This window comes from Theropithecus gelada, chromosome 8 (genome assembly GCF_003255815.1).
Source record: "Theropithecus gelada isolate Dixy chromosome 8, Tgel_1.0, whole genome shotgun sequence".
NCBI lineage: Eukaryota > Metazoa > Chordata > Mammalia > Primates > Cercopithecidae > Theropithecus > Theropithecus gelada.
The window spans coordinates 21,635,882-21,655,043 of record NC_037676.1 but is presented as its reverse complement, the minus strand read 5'-3'; the positions used below and the strand labels follow the sequence as shown (position 1 = coordinate 21,655,043).

Genomic DNA, 19,162 nt, shown 5'->3' with positions numbered 1-19,162 from the left:
GGAGCTGGGGGTCCCCTCATCTCCCAGCCAAGTCCAGGAGGGCAGGGCCAGTTCCTCCCACCTTCAGGCCCAGCCAGGCAGGGGGCAGTCGGCTCCTCAACTGGGTGACAAGGGTGAGGATGAGAAGTGGTCACGGGATTTATTCAGCCTTGGTCAGAGCAGAACACAGAGATTTTCCACATGTTGGTTTTACTCTAGTTCCCCTTCTCATCCCCCTTCCTCAGGGTGTCTCTGAGTTGTAAGACCCCATTCCTGTCCCCAGGCCCGGGGCTCCTTGTCCAGTGTCCCTGCCCCCTGCCCACCCCTGTGCCCCACTGTCCTCTGGGAGGGAGGTGCTGTGTGGGCCCCTCCCCTCCTGCTAAGGAGACTCCTTCTCTTTTAGGTGGTGGCGGGGACCCTGAGCATGTGGACAGTGTGAGTTGGTTTCTCCAGGGGCTGGGGGCTCAGGGGCTCAGGAACTGCTTCCTGGGACAGCAGAACCTGGGTGGGTGGGTCCCCATTGTCCTCATGGCTGCCCTGACTCTCTGAAGTGGCCCGGGGGCTCTGGGCTGACTGTGGGGGACACATGGATGTTTTGAGCACTGCATATGCTGGTGAGCCCTGCTGCAGCCCAGGTGGCACCCTCACCCCACAGCCTGCACCCTGGGGATGGGGTGTCTGCCTGAGCACAGCACTGGGGCCCTGGCCCCAGCAGCAGGTCCTGGATGTGCTGAGACTGGGCTGCCTGCGGTGACCTCACTGAGAGGGGGTGGGGATGGCAGGTCCAGCTGCATACTGGGGACCCTGCAGCGAGCCCTAGGTGTGGATTCCTGAGTGGACTCTTTGCCTTCCCAATGTTTTTTCCAGAGCTCACATTCCCCACAACGGCCTGGGGCTGAGGACAATGCCCTCAATGAGATCGTGAGTATCTTGCAGCCCAGCCAGGTCCCTGAACAGGAAATGGAAGTCCAGGAGCCAGCAGAGCAGACAGACGTCAACACTTTGTCCCCAGGGGAGTCAGAGCATCTGCTGGTGAGTGGGGGGCAGGTCATTTTGTTTCCTGGCCCGCTGCTTACCTAGGATTTCACAGACAGTGCAAGAGGGCAGTGCCTCAGCTCTCCTGGCCCAGGGGAAATGGAACCTGAAAGAGACAGGGGACTGCAGGGGACAAAGCGGCTGCACTGAGGTGGTGACTGTGCCAGTCTGCAGGACATCTGCTTCTTACTCCCTGTCCTGTCCTTGCTGTGTCCCCAGAGCCTGGAGCTCCACAGGCACAGAGTGGGGGTCACAGGGTTCATTGGTGACTGAATAGGGCTGCACAGTCTCCATCGTGGGCTCCTAACAGAACTCAAGGAGCCCTTGCTTGTAACAGTAGGAGTTTTAAATTTACTCTGAAATTGTTATTACATTGAACATATTTCTTTTTTTTTTTTTGGGCATTTTGTGATGGAGTCTCGCTCTGTCACCCAGGCTGGAGTGCAGTGGCCGGATCTCAGCTCACTGCAAGCTCCGCCTCCCGGGTTCACGCCATTCTCCTGCCTCAGCCTCCCGAGTAGCTGGGACTACAGGCGCCCGCCACCTCGCCCGGCTAGTTTTTTGTATTTTTTAGTAGAGACGGGGTTTCACCGTGTTAGCCAGGATGGTCTCGATCTCCTGACCTCGTGATCCGCCCGTCTCAGCCTCCCAAAGTGCTGGGATTACAGGCTTGAGCCACCGCGCCCGGCTGAACATATTTCAAAGTTTGTATGGCAGCTTCTAAAAAGTAGGATTCCGAGTCGATGCACAGAGGGCTTTTGTATTGGACACTCGCACACAATCAGTTCATATCAATCCATCAGTTTGATATGATACTGAGTAGGTGGGAAATCTGTATATGCATTTATTGTTCATTGCTCATAAACACTGAAAGTCCTTCCCTCGAACATAGGATGAGATTATCCATTTTCTTGCAGTGTTTTATTTTTAATGATTTGATTTATTTTTTTGGGGGGTGGGGGGGGAAGGAGTCTGGCTCTGTCCCCAGGCTGCAGTGCAGCGGCACGATTCGGCTCACTGCAAGCTCCGCCTCCCGGGTTCATGTCATTCTCCTGCCTCAGCCTCCCGAGTAGCTGGGACTACAGGCGCCCACCACCACGCCCGGCTAACTCTTTGTATTTTTAGTAGAGACGGGGTTTCACCGTGTTAACCAGGATGGTCTCGATTTCTTGACCTCGTGATCCACCCGCCTCGGCCTCCCAAAGTGCTGGGATTACAGGCGTGAGCCACCGCGCCCGGCCAGAATTGAATTTTTGATTCCATATAAGCTGAGGAACTCCCTGAATTGTTCTGAGTCGCTGTTTCCTTCTTCCAAGCCCACTTAGCAACCAATTCTTCCTTTTCCCTCTGCCTTTGCCCTTTTGCCACCTCCTTTGCTACATGTCAAATGTTTATTTTTTTTCTCTCTTCCTCTTCACTCTTTTTTTTTTTTTTTTTAAACTAGATCTTGTCCTTGAAAATATCAAATGTTTATGTGGGCAGTGATCTCTTCCACCTAGACTGTTTCTGTTTCTTCCTTGCATCTATACCACTTTCTTTTTAAATAAAGAGAAGAGATTTTAAAAGGAAACAAATGAATAATGCCAATACTTCCTCCATGCTTATTAATCACTTCGAACATTTTTTTTTTTTTTTTTTTTTTTGAGACAGGATCTTACTCTATCACCCAGGCTGGAGTGCAGTGGCGCGATCTTGGCTCACTGCAACCCCTGCCTCCTGGGCTCAAGTCATCCTCTCACCTCAGCTTCCTGAGTAGCTGGGACTATAGGCATGTGCCACCGTGCCCAGCTAAGTTTTGTATTTTTTTGTAGAGACAGGTTTGGTCATGTTGCCTAGGCTGGTCTCGAACTCCTGAGCTCAGGCAATTTACCCTCCTTGGCCTCCCAAAATGCTGGGATCACAAGCATGAGCCACCATGCCTGGCCTCATCATTTTTTTGTTGTTGTTGTTTTTGTTTTTTGTTTTTTTTTTTGAGACAGAGTCTCGCTCTGTTGCCCAGGCTGGAGTGCAGTGGTGCGATCTTGGCTCACCGCAAGCTCCGCCTCCCAGGTTCACGCCATTCTCCTGCCTCAGCCTCCTGAGTAGCTGGGACTACAGGCACCCGCCACCACGCCCGGCTAATTTTTTTTTTTTGTATTTTTAGTAGAAACGGGGTTTCACCGAGTTAGCCAGGATGGTCTCGGTCTCCTGACCTTGTGATCTGCCCGCCTCAGCCTCCCAAAGTGCTGGGATTACAGGCGTGAGCCACCTTTTTAAAAAGGAGGTCACCCATAGCCACACATCCACCAAAATATGAAAAAACTTGATCATATCAAGAGCCTTCTTCACTCTTTCCCCAGGCTTCTGGCCCTTATATTTCAGGTAACTACAGTGGATAATTTCTTGCAATTCTTTGCTAAGCTCTTTATGCATATGCCATCTATGTACATACATGCATATGTATATATGTGGTATTGACATGAAAAGGATTATATCATGTACAACACCAAACAAAACTGTCTAATATGTTTTAATATCTTAGACAGCAAATATGTTTTCAAAATTATTTTCACACATCTTGAAATTTAGAATTAGATAAAATTTAGAATTATAAGATTTTCTCCAGCACCCACCCCGCCACCACCACATAATCACTGGATGTTAAAAAATATTAATTTAAATTAATAAATGGTTCTAGGAATGATTGAGATCCTTTCAACATTCAATTTTATTATCAAAGAAGATAGTATTTCAAGTCTTTTATTATGACTCAGTCAAGATTTGGGGGTTTATTTCAGATAAATTATTCCTATTCTTCATCAAAGCTGTTTCTTTGCATTTCGGGTCTTCTTGTAAGTCCATTTTCTAATTTATTATGTCTGCTGCTACTTTTCTTTTCTTTCTTTTCTGAGATGGGTCTCACTCTGTCACCTAGGCTGGAGTGCAGTGGTACAATCATGGCTTACTGCAGCCTTGACCTCCTAAGGCCAAGTGATCCTCCTGCCTCAGCCTCCTGAGTAGCTAGGACGACAGTTTCGTGCCACCACACCCAGCTTTTATTTTATTTTATATTTTATTTTATTATTTTATTTTATTTTTTTATTTTATTTTATTTTAGAGACAGGATCTCGCTATGTTGCCCAGGCTGGTCTCCAACTCCTGGGGCTCAAGCAATCCTCACACCTCAGCCTCCCAGAGTGCTGGGATTACAGGTGTGAGCCACCATGCCCAGCCTCTGCTATGTGTTTTAACATTCATCAGGGCTGGGTGCAGTGGCTCATGCCTGTCATCCCAACAATTTGGGAGACTGAGCCAGGCAGATCACTTGAGGTCAGGAGCTTGAGACTAGCCTGGCCAACATGGTGAAACCCTGTCTCTACTAAAAATACAAAAATAAAATACAAAAATTAGCTGGGCATGGTGGCACACACCTGTAATCCCAGTTACTTGGGAGGCTGAGGCAGGAGAATCTCTTGAACCCAGAGGTGGAGGTTGCAGTGAGCCAAGATCGCACCATTGCACTCCAACCTGGGAGACAGATTAAGACTCTGTCTCAAAAAAAAAAAAAAAATCATCAGGACATATTCATTTTTAGGTATTACAGTTTAAACCTTGGGGTTTTAAAAATATACACTCCTAATCTAAAATATTGACTGCTGTATTGGCCTCCTTCCGAGAGTCTTGCCCCTTTGTTTCCTGTCTTGTTGCCGGAACTTTCAGAACAATGTTCTGGAAGTGACGTGCTGCAGGTCTCAGGGCTGGCTGGTGGTCTGGTTCAGTACTGGACTGCAGGACTCCTGGCTCTGACCAGGACGTTCTGCACTATGTGTTACAGGAACCGGCAGAAGCTGAAGGGCCTCCGAGGAGGGGGCTGCTGGTTCCAGTGAATGAAAACGACCCCACTGAGAGTAAGTGTTTTGCTCCTGGAGATGCAGCAGGAATAGAGGGAATAGGGACAGTGTCCTAATTTCTGTCCCCATAGGTGAGAGGGCTCTTCCAGAGTATTCCATGGAGGAAGCAGGGGGTCCTGTGGTATAGACCATCTGGACCCTAAACTGTCTTCTCCCATCTCTTCTCCCCACTCTACCTCATCCTCTCTGCGCCCTATCAATGACCCTAATGACTCTGTCCGTCCCCTTGTCCTCTCTCCTCCTTTGTTCAGGGTCTGATGTAGCCCCCGCCCCAGGGACCTCCTGAGGGGCTGGCCTGTCCTGCACAGCACCACTAACCCCAGTGGGCTAAGGAGCTCTTGACCTGTGCCTAAGCCCAATTTGCAGAGCTATTGTGTAAACGACATATGAATTCCAAAGACTTAATGCAGAAAAGAGTGGAAAATATTTCACTCATAATTTTTGTATATTGATTGTATATTAAATTATATTTTAAATATATTCAGTACCATACGTTGAAATGAATGTCGCTTGTTTCTGACTTTTTAAAATGAGGCTGTTGGAAAACATAGCTTTGTGTTCCTGGCCCCGTCTATCTCTAAGGACGGCGGGGCGCATCATGTTGCACACACATCTCATTTAATCCCTCATTGTCCCAGGATCTGGGCAGCGTTGCTCAGTCTTTGGGTTCGCTTCTTGCTCAGAGTCTGTTTGCCTCCACCTAGCTCTGCCCTAGCACCAGGAAGTGAGGCCGAGCTGGGTGAAAACAGAGGTCCCCTGTCCCAGGCCCTGTGCTTTGCACAGATGCAGACATGGCCGCCCTGGGACCTGCTCCCATGGCAAGCGGAGCCCAGGCAGCCTCCTTCCTCTGAACTCCAGCTGCAGCCACTCTCTCTGCCTCCCTCGGGCTCTCACCCATTTTGCTTTCTGCCTCTGTAGGGTTCATCCATTCTCCCCTGGTGGGTTCTCAGCTCTGCGTGAGGGCTGATTCTCTGATGACTTTGACTCCCCGAAGCACCTTGGGTGCGGGGGAGGCCAAGCAGTGTGGGAGCGCTTTCTGTGGATTGGAAGTGGGTGGGCGCTGGAGCGGCAGGTTTGCCGACACACAGGACTGTCCAGGTTCCCTGCCTTGGGTTCTGGGCCTGATGTGGGATCCTCTGCCCTTTCTGAGTCCCAACTCACCTGGCTTTCTCTGTGGCTTTCTCCACCAGCTCTGAGACAGTGCTTCGATGACTTTGCAGCCATCGTGCCCTTTGACGCCTGGGAGCCGCTCGTGAGGCAGCTGGGCCTCACGGGCAACGAGATAAAGGTGGCCAAAGCTGAGGCAGCAAGCTCCAGGGACACCTTGTACGTGATGCTGATAAAGTGGGTCAACAAAACCGGGCGGGCCGCCTCTGTCAACACCCTGCTGGATGCCTTGGAGACGCTGGAAGAGAGACTTGCCAAGCAGAAGATTCAGGACCGCTTGTTGAGCTCCGGAAAGTTCATGTATCTAGAAGATAATGCAGACTCTGCCATGTCCTGAGTGTGAATCTCTTGAGGAAATCAGACCTTCCCTGGTTACCTTTTTTCTGGAAAAAGCCCAACTGGACTCCAGCCAGTAGGAAACTGCCACAATTGTCACATGACCGGTACTGGAAGACACTCTCCCATCCAACATCACCCAGTGGATGGAACATCCTGGGACTTTTTCACTGCACATGGAATTATTTTTATAAGCGGAATGTGAACACTATGTAAATATCTAGATCATTCTATGTTTGTGTGTATTTTGAGATTTGGTTTGGGATGTCCTATTGTCTTTACAGCACTTTATCCTAATATAAACGCTTTATTTATTGATGTGGGCTACATTGCAAGATCTATCTGGCTTAGCATTTACGCAGTTGATGTCCAACTTCACTTGACACTATATGATGTGAATTTGTTTCGGGGGAAGGGGGAGTGGTTCACTCTGTCTCCCAGGCTGGAGTGCAATGGTGCAATCTTGGCTCACTATAGCCTTGACCTCTCAGGCTCAAGCAATTCTCCCACCTCAGCCGTCCAAATAGCTGGGACCACAGGCGTGTCCCACCACGCCCGGCTAATTTTTTGTATTTTGTCTAGATATGGGGGGCTCTCTATGTTGCTCAGGGTGGTCTCGAACTCCTGGACTCAAGCAGTCCGCCCACCTCAGACTCCCAAAGTGCTGGAATTAGAGGCATGAGCCCCAGCACCTGGCCTTACCTTTCTACTTTTATAATTCTGTATGTGATGATTTTATGAATATGAAGAAACTTTAGTAAATGTACTTGTTTACACAGTTATGTGAATGGATTAGGTAAACAAAATGAGGAGACGTACAATGGGGGAAGAAGAAAAAGTCCTCTGTAGGAAGTCACTGTCTGGGTTCCAGTTCTCCCTCAGATGTACTTTGGTTTCAATGACTGGCAACTTCTAAAGGGGCCAGCCTTTTGAACTGGACAACCTTACAAGTATATGAGTATTATTTATAGGTAGTTGTTTACATGTGAGTCGGGACCAAAGAGAACTGGATCCATGTGAAGTCCTGTGTGTGACTGGTCCCTACCTGGGCAGTCTCATTTGCACCTGTAGCCCCTATGTATGGACAGGCTGGGACTGAGGCAGATGGGTTAGATCACATACAGCAAATAGGGTCTATGTCATATCCCATTTCCAGTGAATGTAGTGAACTTGAGCCCTGTTTAGGTTCAAGAGAAAGAGGACAAAATCTGTCTCCCACGTCTGCCATGGCATCAAGGGGGAAGAATAGATGGTGCTTGGGAGTTGTATGAAATGGTTGCCATCTCAGGAGTAGATGGCCCAGCTCACTTCTGGTGATCTGTCACCCTGAGCCACTGAGTTGCATTTTAGGGTACAGATTCCCTACTTGAGGAGCTTGGCCCGTCTGTAAGCATCTGACTCATCTCAGAAATATCAGTTCTTAAACACTGTGGCGACAGGACCTAGAATGGCTGACGCATTAAGGTTTTGTTCTTGTGTCCTGTTCTATTATTGTTTTAAGACCTCACTAACCATTTCAGCCTCTTTCTAACAAACCCTTCTCCACAGTATTTCAGTCATGGCAGGATCATTTAAGCAGGTAGTCATTCCAGGAGTTTTTGGTCTTTTCTGTCTCAAGGCATTGTGTGTAGTTTTGTTCCGGGACTGGTTTGGTGGGGACAAAGTTGGAATTGCCTGAAGATCACACATTCAGACTGTTGTGTCCGTGGAGTTTTAGGAGTGGGTGGCCTTTCTGGTCTTTGCACTTCCATCCTCTCCCACTTCCATCTGGCGTCCCACGCATTGTCCCCTGCACTTCTGGAATGCACCAGTTGCTGCTACCTCCTGGTCTTTGCCTTTGCTGCGCCTTCTGTGCAGGACGCTCAGCCTCAGGGCTCAGAGGGAGCCAGTCTGGTCCCAGCTCCCTTGTCCCTTCCACAGAGGCCTTCCTTGAAGATATATCTAAAGTGTCAGCCTTATCAGTGTTTAAGATTATTCTTTATTTTTTATTTTTTGAGACAGAATCACACTCTCTCACCCAGGCTGGAGTGCAACGGCGTGATCTGGGCTCAGCGCAACCTCCGCCTCCTGGGTTCAAGCGATTCTCGTGCCTCAGCCTCCAGAGTAGCTGGGATTACAGGCACCTGCCATCACGCCTGGCTAATTTTTGTATTTTTAGTAGAGACGGGGTTACACCACGTTGGTCAGGCTGGTCTTGAACTCCCGACCTCAGGTGATCCACCTCTTCCTCCCAAAGTGCTGGGATTACAGGCGTGAGCCACCACACCAGGCCAAGCTATTCTTTTAAAGTAAGCTTCCTGACAACATGAAATAATTGGGGTTTTTTGTTGTTTAGTTACGTTAGGTTTTGCTATATTCCCAGGCCAAATAGCATGTGATACAGGACAGCCACTTACAGTGTGTCACTCATGGTTGGTGTCCTTTCATGCTTCTGCCCTGTCAAAGGTCCCTATCTGAAATGTTATAGTACAAACAATACAAGGAAGCACATTGTGTACAAAATATTTATGTATTTATGAATTCATGACCAAATTAAATATGAAACCTTATATAAAAAGAGGTGTGGTTTTTGTCTCCCGCCCCCAACCTCCCCTCCTCCTGTGAATCAGCTCTTGAGTGACAGGCCAGGGCTGTGCTCCTGCTGGGACTCCTTCCTTCCTCCCTCCCCTCTGTTTTCAAGATTGGCCTGCTGGGGGTGTTTTCCTGCATCCAGGAATTCTCTGGAGTTCAAAGAGCTAGGTTCCTGGGGACTGGGATTCATACTTCCTTCCCCTCTCTCTCCTGCCTGCTCCTCCCTCTGGGGACAGGGACACCAGTGCTGGCCTGGTTTACCCACAGCCTCCCAGGAGGGTTCTCTGGGCTGCCGGGTTGTATCTGGTTCCGACAGCTCTCGGGGAAGGGGCGGTGGGTCCCTTAAGTTGGGGGGCCGGCCCTTTTCTCAGGGAGTCCAGTGGTCACTCTCCTACGGCTTCCTACAGCCCTGGGCCGACCTTCACTTTCTCTGCCCCGGCCTTCCCTGCACCCCCACTAGGATACCCAGGTTGCTCAGCCCTGCAGGCACCTAGACCTATTTCCCATTCCCCTTGCCCTGGAGGACCCGTTCTCCCTCTCATCCACAGCTTCTGGGAGGCCCAGGCGTTCCCCAATGCTGTCCGCCTTCCCTAGAGGGGAGGTGGAAGCGCTCCAGGCTCCCACTTCCGTCCCCGCTGCCCTGCCCGTGGGCTTTTGGCCCTCACTTGGAGCCCTGGGCTGCGCTGAGCCGCAGGGAGGCCGAGCAGCCTGTAGAGGGCAGCACACGCATGGCTTTCCAGCCAGCCGCCCTGGAGGCCCGTGGAGGGGAGGCAGCCACAGTCCTGGAGGAGCCTGGGCCTGGACAACATGGCTCCCCCCGGGGTTAGAGCCGCTTGTCCTCCAGCCGCCTGCTCTCTCTTGATGGGGATTTAACCTCTGGTCACTAGGTCCTGCCGGCTGCCTTTGTTTCGGGTTAGCTCTATACCAGGCCTAACCAGCGTTTTGCTGGAGCCCACCCCTGGGCCAGGCCCTCTCAGCTAGAACATCTTTCTCAGGCGAGGCGACTCCTGAGCTCCGAGCCCACAGCCCCACTGCCTCCTGGCTCTGCCCCTCCTCCGTGGGACTCCATCTTTTACACCTAAAAAGGGTGTGGGTAGTGAAATTTGGGTCAGGGTTAGAAAACGGAAAGGGGCAATTGTGGCCCAGCTTTTGCCCCATGGGGGCTGGGAGCTAGTTTCAATCCCCCACATTCCTCCAGCCCCGCCCTCCTCCTCTCTAGACCAACCCTGCTTTTCCTCCTGCTCCATTCTCCCTCTTCTCCTTCCCCTTATCCCACCCCAGCAGTAATAAGGCGGTGTCCTTTCACTACAGGCCCGTGCCCCTTCCCCTGACCTTTGGCCCCTATTGCAGCCCCCCAAAAACACCCACCATAAGCACCCTGTGGGGTGATCCTCTGAAGGCAAGGAAGGGAGCCTGCAGTCTCCAGATGGGCAAAAGCAAGAGTCCGGTGCCATTTGAGCCTGGAAACCAAACCCCTCTTTGCTGCCAGCCCCGGCCCCTCAATCACCAGCCCTCTGGAGGCCAGGCCCCTGTGCTGCCCTCGGAGCCAGCTGGCAGGGTCAGGGCCTCCGCAGTCAAAGAAGTACCGAGTCCTTTCCTGAAAGGCATTGAAGTCGATTCTGCAACCTAAATCTTCACCTCCTCATCATGGGGGCCTCTGTTTATAGAAATGTGAGCTAGGCAGGGGCTTTTTCTGGTTTTCATTCTTTGGAGGGATAGAGGACAGAGTGTTTGTTGGTGACTTTTTGTTTCGGTTTCAGTTTGGTTGTTGTTGGGTTTTGTTTTTTGCTACTTTTGCCCCACCCTATAAAAAGCAGTGCCACCCAGAGGCAGGGGAGGGCCCTGAGGAACACGGGGTCGCTGTGCACTCATTCCTACTTCCTTCTCCACCTGTCCCAGCTGCTTTCTTTGGTTCCCATCTCCAAATCTGAGGGTAAAGGAGGGGTGAGGGAGAAGTTTCTTGTTGCACCAAGAGGCACTGCTTCTAGGCCTGGAGCTCCGAATGACCTCTGTCCCCATTCTCAGGCCTGTGCCAGCACAGCCCCCCGGGACAGAGGGACGCTGGCAGGATGCAGGCCTTTCCATGTCTGGCCTTTTGCAGCTGGACCCCGGGATGTAGAAGCCTTGAGTTGGGCTCTGAAGGCTCAATTTCTACCCTGACTTCTCCAGTAAGGATGTGAGTAGACTTCGTGTGGAAATGTCCACAAAACAAATGCAACACTCAAGTCCATCGGTGGAAAGACATGGCCAACAGGGCCAGGAGCCTGGAGGATCACTTCTGCTTGCTGGGAGGGGGGGCTGCCTCCCTGGCCAGAGCAGCAACCAAGACACACAGAGAAGCCCTCGAGGCTGGGAGGCTTTCCCTTTGACTCTAGGGCTCTCAAACCCAGAGATAAAATGCCAGAGCGCTTTGCTCCTCCAAGCAGTTGTCTCCTGTCCTGCTTTGGGTCTGGGAACCTCTGCAGGTGGTTCCCGTTCTGCTCCACAGGGCCCGGCTCCTCTCTGGCTGAGCCACGGTGGCTGGTAAGAAGAGCTGCACCCTGTGGGTCCTGGTTACGTGGGCCCCCGGTCCCTGTAAGGTGGATGGGGTGATGCGGAAGAGCAGAGGGGCGAGGGCGGACGGGGACAACAGCAGCAGGGTCAGAAGAGGGTGGCAGCATCTCAGACCACAGCCGAGGAGGAAGATGGGGACGAGGAGGAGGCTGCCGAGGAGGACGGGGAGGATGGACTGTTCCAGAAGAGCCAACGCCGCTTGGGCTGCCGCTTGAGGTGGAGGTAGTCCTCCTTCTCACGCTCCTTCCGTGCCCGCTGGTAATGATCTTCCTCCTTCAGGTACCACACAGGTGGCCACCGATGCTTCTCGAAATACTCCTGGTTTTCTGGAACAGAGAACAGTGCAGCTTGGTTAGAAAGGAGGCAGAGGGACAAGAGGAGCGTGGGACACCAGTCCCACCCCACCACAAGGCCTGCAGCAGGCCCCCAGCCCAGCCCCCAACACATTCCCATGGCCCACGGCACATGAGCCTCTGAGGCAAGCAAAGTGCCCAAAAAGCAGGGCTGAAAGTCAGCACTGGGGAAGCTGAGTCCCTTTACAAAGACGGGAGCGATCTAGACAAGGGCTGCCTGTGCATTGGGAATGAAACGGACAGAGGTGAAGGATAAGGGAGAAGGGGTAAGCGAATGTCGGCCAGGAGATACTCAGCATGGTTAGGGGATGAGTGGAAGTTTCTGGCCAGAGCTGAGGTTCGGGGGGGAATATGGAGTCAGGGCACAGCAGGACACAGCAGCAGACCAGAGGAACGGCTCGCCTTATTCTGCAGGGTACGGGGGGCCGTGGAAGACTACTGTTTCAATGGAAGGTCTGGAACCAGGCAGTGATGCTATTGGACCTGTGCTCTAGAAACAAAATGCTAGGCTGGGCGTGGTGGCTCACGCCTATAATCCTAGCACTTTGGGAAGCTGAGGCAGGTGGACTGCCTGAGGTCAGGAGTTTGAGACCAGCCTGGGCACCATGGTGAAACCCCGTCTCTACTAAAATACAAAAAATTAGCCGGGCGCGGTGGTGGGTGCCTGTAATCCCAGCTACTCGGGAGGCTGAGGCATGAGAATAGCCTGAACCCAGGAGGCAGAGGTTGCAGTGAGCTGAGATTATGCCACTGTACTCCAGCCTGAGTAACAGAGCTATACTGTCTCAAAACAATAAATAATTTTTTTTTTAAAGGGTTGTAGTAGTGAAAAGGAGAGCTCGGGGTGAAGACTCAGCAGCATGCAGCAAAAACATGCAACAGGGAGGAGGGTCACGGCAGTGCGGAGGGACCCCAGAGAGGACCCCATGGAAAGAGTGGCAGACCCCTCAGGGAGGCCAGGGATGCCTCTCCCTGGAGGCTGTGCAGTTCCTGTTGAACTCTAGGGCCTAAGAAATTAATCAAGAAGAGACAAGAGGCCTCGGAGGATGCCCAGACCTGGGTGGTCCAAGCTGTGGCCTGTGCCCATTCCTGGATTGTACAATCAATTTAGTGGGCCATGAGCATGATTAAAAAGATGTATATATTTTCCTATATGTGTCCTGGGTCACAAGATGAAATGTATTTCTTATTATGGTATTCTGTCCAGAAAAGTCTGAAATCGACCAAATCTAGTCCAGTATCCTCTTCATACCTCTGAGAATGGGAAGCCAGAGAGGCAGGATGAGAAGCCTCCAGGCCAGCGCTTTTCCTGGGGCCCCTTGGCTTGGCTGGAGGCTCCTTTGCAGGCTGCTCCCAGCCCCAAGGTCAAGGATCACTGGCAGCCTCCGGGTCCCTGGGATTACATGGGAGCTGTGGACCCCTAAGGGGAGGGCAGCAGGTACTGCCAGGGCTGGCCCCGATGCTCACCTGGGGACATGGCCTTCATGTCTCGGGGGAACTTGCGGCATACGTTGTTGTAGTTGGTGCAGATGTGGTGGAGACACCAGTCGGCCAGCTGGTACGCACAGTGGAACTGGGGACAGAAGGGAAGAGCATCTGTACTGAAATCCCCAGGGGAGAAGGTCTGCATAGACACCTCCAGCTGCCTTCAGAGCTGAAGCTCTGGTGCAGGGCGGGCAGCGGCCCTGCAGTCCTAGAGAGCCTGCGCCAGAGGCAAGGCCACACAAAACTGAGAAGGATGATGCTGCCTCAGGCTCCTTGGCACCACCGCCAGCACCACCATCGTCTCACCTCTGTTCTGCCCACTCCTGGCATCCTCGCTGCAGACTCCAGAGCCCTATGTAGTGGCTTCATACTGCATCTGCCCTCCTCAGATCTCACCCCACGTGACTTGCCTCTCCTCCGCATCCAGGACCAAGGCAGCCTGTACCAAGGCACTGACAATGAGCTGAGGGAGCTGCCTTCCCAGGGGTGTCTGCAAGCCCTGCGTGAGCCATGCTTCCATTCTACACGCTAATCCTTGGTGGCTGAATTTCTGGCACGGTGAAGGCTAGTGTGGGAGATTTGGCTTGTCTGTTTGGGATTAAGGGAGTGAGCGGTTAATTTCAGATGGAGAGTCCTCACTGCCCCTTAAATGACCTCAGGCAGGCAGCAACCATGTGTAAGCCTGAGCCTGGGGTTCCCTCTCCAGCCCTACTGCCGCCTAAAGTCTCATTCCTTTCCCGCTTGGCCAGCTCCCCTCTGGGTACATCAGGAGTTCCCCAGCTGCTTCCTGGCATGGAGGAGGAGATAGGCTCTGCACAGTCAAAGAGCCCAGTCCGATGATAGGTTCTCCCGCATAGACTGCCTTCCACCCCTTCCCACTCACAGCCAATGGGCAGGCAGAGTGTAGAATTGAGACTGTTGTAGATTCCCTCCTCTGCCATGATACCTGAGCCAGTTCCAGGAACACAAGGACGTCCCCATCGATGTCCACCATCATCTGGGTCGCTTCCATCAGCCCGGTCACTGTGTACTGCTCTGTGACACACACGGCCACCAATCAGCTGAAGAAGCACATGACCCGCGCTCACCCTGCCCCCCCACGTCCCCCAGCTCACTGCAGGGCAAGGAAAACCAGGGCCCAGGCAGGTCCTCACGGGCCCGGAAAGGCCCCAGGCTATGAAGTCTGCTGCCACCAGGGGGACCCCAGGGAGGAGAGCAAGACCTCAACGGGGTGGGGTAGGAAGAGTAGGAGGACATTAGAATTATCTTAAGAGGATTTTTCAAACTACATATGTCCTGCGACATAATCTGACAATAGAACCAGCCTCTGATACAAAAGGGAGAGTGTGTGAAACCTCATGTCTGCTGATCACAGAAAAAGGCTGAGAACTGTGAGTTAGAACTAGGAGTTAAGTTTAGTTGTTTGCTTTAATTTACATTTTGTAACAAATTGTGTACTAACCTTGCATTTTAAGTTAAAACATTTATATTGAAGAAGTAAACACCCTTGGTTCTGAATTTTAATTAGAAGCATCAGTATAAACTCATGTGGTATCTTATCTTTAAAAAGATCAATATATTTCCCAGCTCTGCCCACAGAAAAGACCTAGAAACAACAGTCTTCCCAGTACAATGAGCATTCCTAGTGCACACAAATACCAGTTCCACTTCCAACACAAGAAACCAGGACTTCTGGAGAAATGGCTGATTCCAGGTCTAGGGCACAGAACGTTCAACAGGAACCTAGAACATCCCATCATTCCAGATAGAGAGGAAGCTCGTAAGACTCGAGCTAAGCCAAAGAGTGCAGGATTTGAGCCTCAGTGAGGATAACTGCAATTAACTGAAACCAATCAAGAATGTTCAGATCTAAGAGATCATAATAATACTTCAAAAACAAACAACCGGCCAGGCACGGTGGCTCACGCCTATACTCCCAGCACTTTGGGAGGCCAGGGCGGGTGGATCACTTGAGGCCAGGAGTTTGAGACCAGCCTGGCCAACATGGTGAAACCCCGTCTCTATTAAAAATACAAAAATTAGCTGGACGTGTTGATAGGTGCCTGTAATCCCAGCTACTCGGGCGACTGGGGCATGAGAATCTCCTGAACCTGGGAGGTGAAAGTTTCAGTGAGCCAAGATCACGCCACTATGCTCCAGCCCAGGTGACAGTTAAGATTCCATCTCCAAAAATAATTTTAAAAAGTAAAAAATAATGTAAAAAACCATACTGTAGTGTTTAATGACACACACTTGGATGATAAAACTATAAAGGAAAGTAAGGAAATATGCCCATAAAAAGTACCATAAAAAAAAGGAGTACTAGGCAAAGGGCTTCCTCTTAGGGAGGAGAGAGGGGTCTGTGAGAGAGGAGGGAGAGGCAGAGGACTTCTGGTGGCCGGCAAGATTCTAGTTCCTGACATAGGTCATGATTAGAAAGGCATTTTGCTTTATAATAATTCATTAAACTAGGCCAGGCTTGGTGGCCCACGCCTGTAATCACAGCACTTTGGGTAGCTGAGATGGGAGGATCACTTGAGGATGGAGTTTAAGACCAGTTCAGGCAACACAGCGAGACCTCATCTCTGCAAAAAATTTAAAAATTAGGCCGGGTGCCGTGGCTCACGCCTGTAATCCCAGCACTTTGGGAGGCTAAGGCGGGTGGATCACTTGAGGTCAGGAGTTCAAGACCAGCCTGGCCAACATGGCAAAACCCCATCTCAAATTACAAAAATGAGCTGGGTGTGGTGGCATGCACCTGTAGTCCCAGCTACTCAGGAGGCTGAGGCAGGAGAATTGCTTGAACCCAGGAGGCAGAGGGCACAGTGAGCCAGGATCACACCACTGCGCTCCAGCCTGGGCGACAGAGTGAGACTCTGTGTCAAAAATAAAAAATAAAAATAAATTTAAAAATTAGCTGGGTGTGATGAGCAGGCCCATAGTCCAAGCCACTTGGGGAGCTGAGTTGGGAAGATCGCTTGAGCCCAGGAATTTGAGGCTGCAGTGAACTATGATCAGGCTGCTGCACTCCAGTCTAGGTGACAGAGCAAGATCCTGTCTCTAAAAAAAACATAATAACAACAATAATTCAGTGACCTGAACATATGTTTAATGTGCTTCTATGTATTTGTGTTCTACTGAATAAAAGTTTTCAGCTTGAATTAATGGCCTCACAGGAAGCATATCTCACAAAACTTAAACCATCGCCAATTATATCAAACTTGGCATCTTCCACTGATCCTTAATAAGGCAGATATAAACATTTTTGTATATGTTCCCTAGTGTGTATCGATAATTTCAAGAAAAGTTACTTAACATTATTTTCAATAAGCCTTTCCATGCAGCAGTCCAGTTTCACATTTTTAATGACCACCACGTGAAAACTGCCTGTGTGTGCTTAACCAACGGTTTTTCTCTGACTTGCTTCCAATTGCCTGCCATGACGAAATGAACCTCTAGAAATAACTTTATGCGTTTTTCCCCTTTGGGTCATTTCTCTGGAGACAATCTTTTAAAAGTGGAATTATTCCATCTAGGAATTTGAAGTTTTATGTGCTCTGGGAAGATCACACCATTGTTTCATGGAGAGCAGAAAAAGATACACTGTTGTAGCTGGGATCCTCAGAAGCCTCTCTTACTATCTGCCCCAAAGTCCCCTGTATCCCCTTCTGGGGCCCCTGGATTCCCTCTGCAGCCTCTGCTCTTAATATTCTGGTTCTGATCAATGATTTCTGCCTTCTTTCCATAACCCAGCCCCACCTCATCATTCATTTTTCCTTAGAGGATTGCTGTTTTCCCTCCTATCTGAACCTCGATCTTGATCATCTGCCTGGACCTCAGCAGCTCTGACACTGGGTCCTTCCCTGAACCTTAACTCAGTATGTGAGGATCTGCTCTCTGCCCCCCAACCTATGCAAGAATATTAACCTCGGCATCAACACCAGCACTGGTACCCATGCCACCACCACCACCAACTCAAATGCCAACTCCAACATGAACAAGAGCCGTCTGCCTGCCTGGGTCTCTGGCCCCAGGCTCCCTTCACCCCATGAGTACCACTTCTCTTCCCTGGCTCCTTGGACCCCGACTGCCTGCCACCGGCTTTCCCCCATGACTCAGTTCTTGCTCCACCTCAGAGAGCCCCTGAGATTGGTCCACACTAAAAGCTGAGCTCCAGCTCGCACAATCCGTGCAGGGACTAAGGAGCGGCAGGGATGTTTGTGTGCTGTTTCTGGAAGGAGGAAGAGAAGGTGATGTCAAAGTTAGGGGAAGAAGCAAAAAGGCAAAAGAAGAAGAAGGAAAATAAAAGGAAAGGAAGAAGGAGAACCACAGGGTAGAAATGTGGGAATTGTGTTCTGTTCTTTTTTGACTTCTTAAGCTTGTCCAAGTGAAGTCAAGCAAAGACCATAAAGCACTGGGAATTGTGTTCTGTTCTTTTTTGACTTCTTAAGCTTGTCCAAGTGAAGTCAAGCAAAGACCATAAAGCACTGTCATCGTCCACTTTTTGTTTGTTTTTGAGATGCAATTTCGCTCTGTCACCCAGGCTGGAGTGCAGTGGCGCAAATTCGGCTCACTGCAACCTCCACCTCCCACGTTCAAGCAATTCTCCTGCCTCAGCCTCCCAAGTAGCTGGGATTACAGGTGCCCACCACCAAACATGGCTAATTTTTATATTTTTAGTAGAGACGGGGTTTCACCATGTTGGCTAGGCTGGTCTTGAACTCCTGGCCTCAAGTGATCCACCCGCCTTGGCCTCCCAAAGTGCTGGGATTACAGGCATGGGCCATTGTGCCCAGCCTTATGTTCCATTTTGTTGGGCTGAAATCGCCTTTGGAGAGAGCCTCTCAGGTGACCCCATCAAACAGGCCCCGCACACACCCTTCTTCACTCTATGTCCTCATCCAGAACTCTGTGCCCGTCAACAGATTCCATTTCATGTATGCTTAGTCCTTTGGACATCGGCTTGTCCCCAAGGAGGAGACAGGTAAGAGGAGAACATCGCACCTTGGGGTTTCCCTGGCCTCTCCTGTGGGGAGGTCCCCAAGCGCGCTGCTTAGTTACCTGTGAGGGCAACCAGGTGTGGCAGGCAGAGACGGTTGGCTAGGATGATGAGCTTCATGTCATCCAGGTCGGGGCTGGAGGTGAACATGCCCGTGTAGAGGTATTCCAGCACGGCCCGCATGCAGCTCTTGCTTGTGTAGGGAAACACCACCTGGGGCGGGAAGTAGCGAGCGGATAGCAATGAGGTCCTGCTTAGGAGAAGAGGAACTCAACCCTGAGGAACTGAAGAGCTCTGGCCTCATACCCGGGCTCCCTGAGACAGGCAGCCTTCCCTGTGCTGTGTATGTATCTGCTAAGACCACCCCAACACCTGGCCCCTAGAGTGACAACCTGTGCCGAGCCCCAGTTTGCTTACAGCACCAGAGTACAGGACTCTACTATCATTTATGTGTTTATGTTTAGAAACAGGGTCTTGTTATGCCATCCAGGCTGGTCTCGAACTCCTGGTCTTAAGCATTCCTCTGGCCTCAGCCTCCTCAGTGGCTGGGACTATAGGCACAAGTCATGGCGTCCAGCTTCTAAATTCTTCCAAAGGGACCTGGATACTACTCACTGGCACCCTCTGGAAGCCGCTCTTGCTCGCGGGATGCTTGAAGGAGGCCTTCTGGTCACCTCAACCTACAGCCCAGCCCCTCCCATCCCTGCAGGGAACAGAAGTGGGATACAGAATAAGTAAGGCCCATGGCAGCTGACTTCTTTCTGTCTGCTCAAAGCTGCTGCTTGGGGCCTCCA

The 19,162-nt window shown here is 51.0% G+C and overlaps 2 protein-coding genes across 5 annotated transcripts in view; one reads left to right on the top strand and one right to left on the bottom strand.

The window, feature by feature from the left end:
• TNFRSF10B (TNF receptor superfamily member 10b) overlaps window positions 1–8,964 on the top strand; it is a 54,554-nt gene extending 45,590 nt beyond the window's left edge. For both annotated transcript variants that reach the window (XM_025395274.1, XM_025395273.1), the window contains 4 exons: window positions 383–414; window positions 847–1,011; window positions 4,829–4,901; window positions 6,095–8,964. In XM_025395274.1, coding sequence (XP_025251059.1) covers window positions 383–414; window positions 847–1,011; window positions 4,829–4,901; window positions 6,095–6,408 — 584 coding nt within the window. In that variant the 3' untranslated portion in view covers window positions 6,409–8,964. The remainder of the gene's footprint in view (window positions 1–382; window positions 415–846; window positions 1,012–4,828; window positions 4,902–6,094) is intronic.
• The window catches only part of RHOBTB2 (Rho related BTB domain containing 2), a 25,586-nt gene continuing 15,324 nt past the window's right edge, over window positions 8,901–19,162 (bottom strand). For all 3 annotated transcript variants that reach the window (XM_025395269.1, XM_025395270.1, XM_025395271.1), the window contains exons 7-10: window positions 18,431–18,581; window positions 14,316–14,404; window positions 13,352–13,457; window positions 8,901–11,857 (exon numbers count right to left, since the gene is read on the bottom strand). In XM_025395269.1, the coding sequence (XP_025251054.1) occupies window positions 11,640–11,857; window positions 13,352–13,457; window positions 14,316–14,404; window positions 18,431–18,581 (564 nt within the window). In that variant the 3' untranslated portion in view covers window positions 8,901–11,639. The remainder of the gene's footprint in view (window positions 11,858–13,351; window positions 13,458–14,315; window positions 14,405–18,430; window positions 18,582–19,162) is intronic.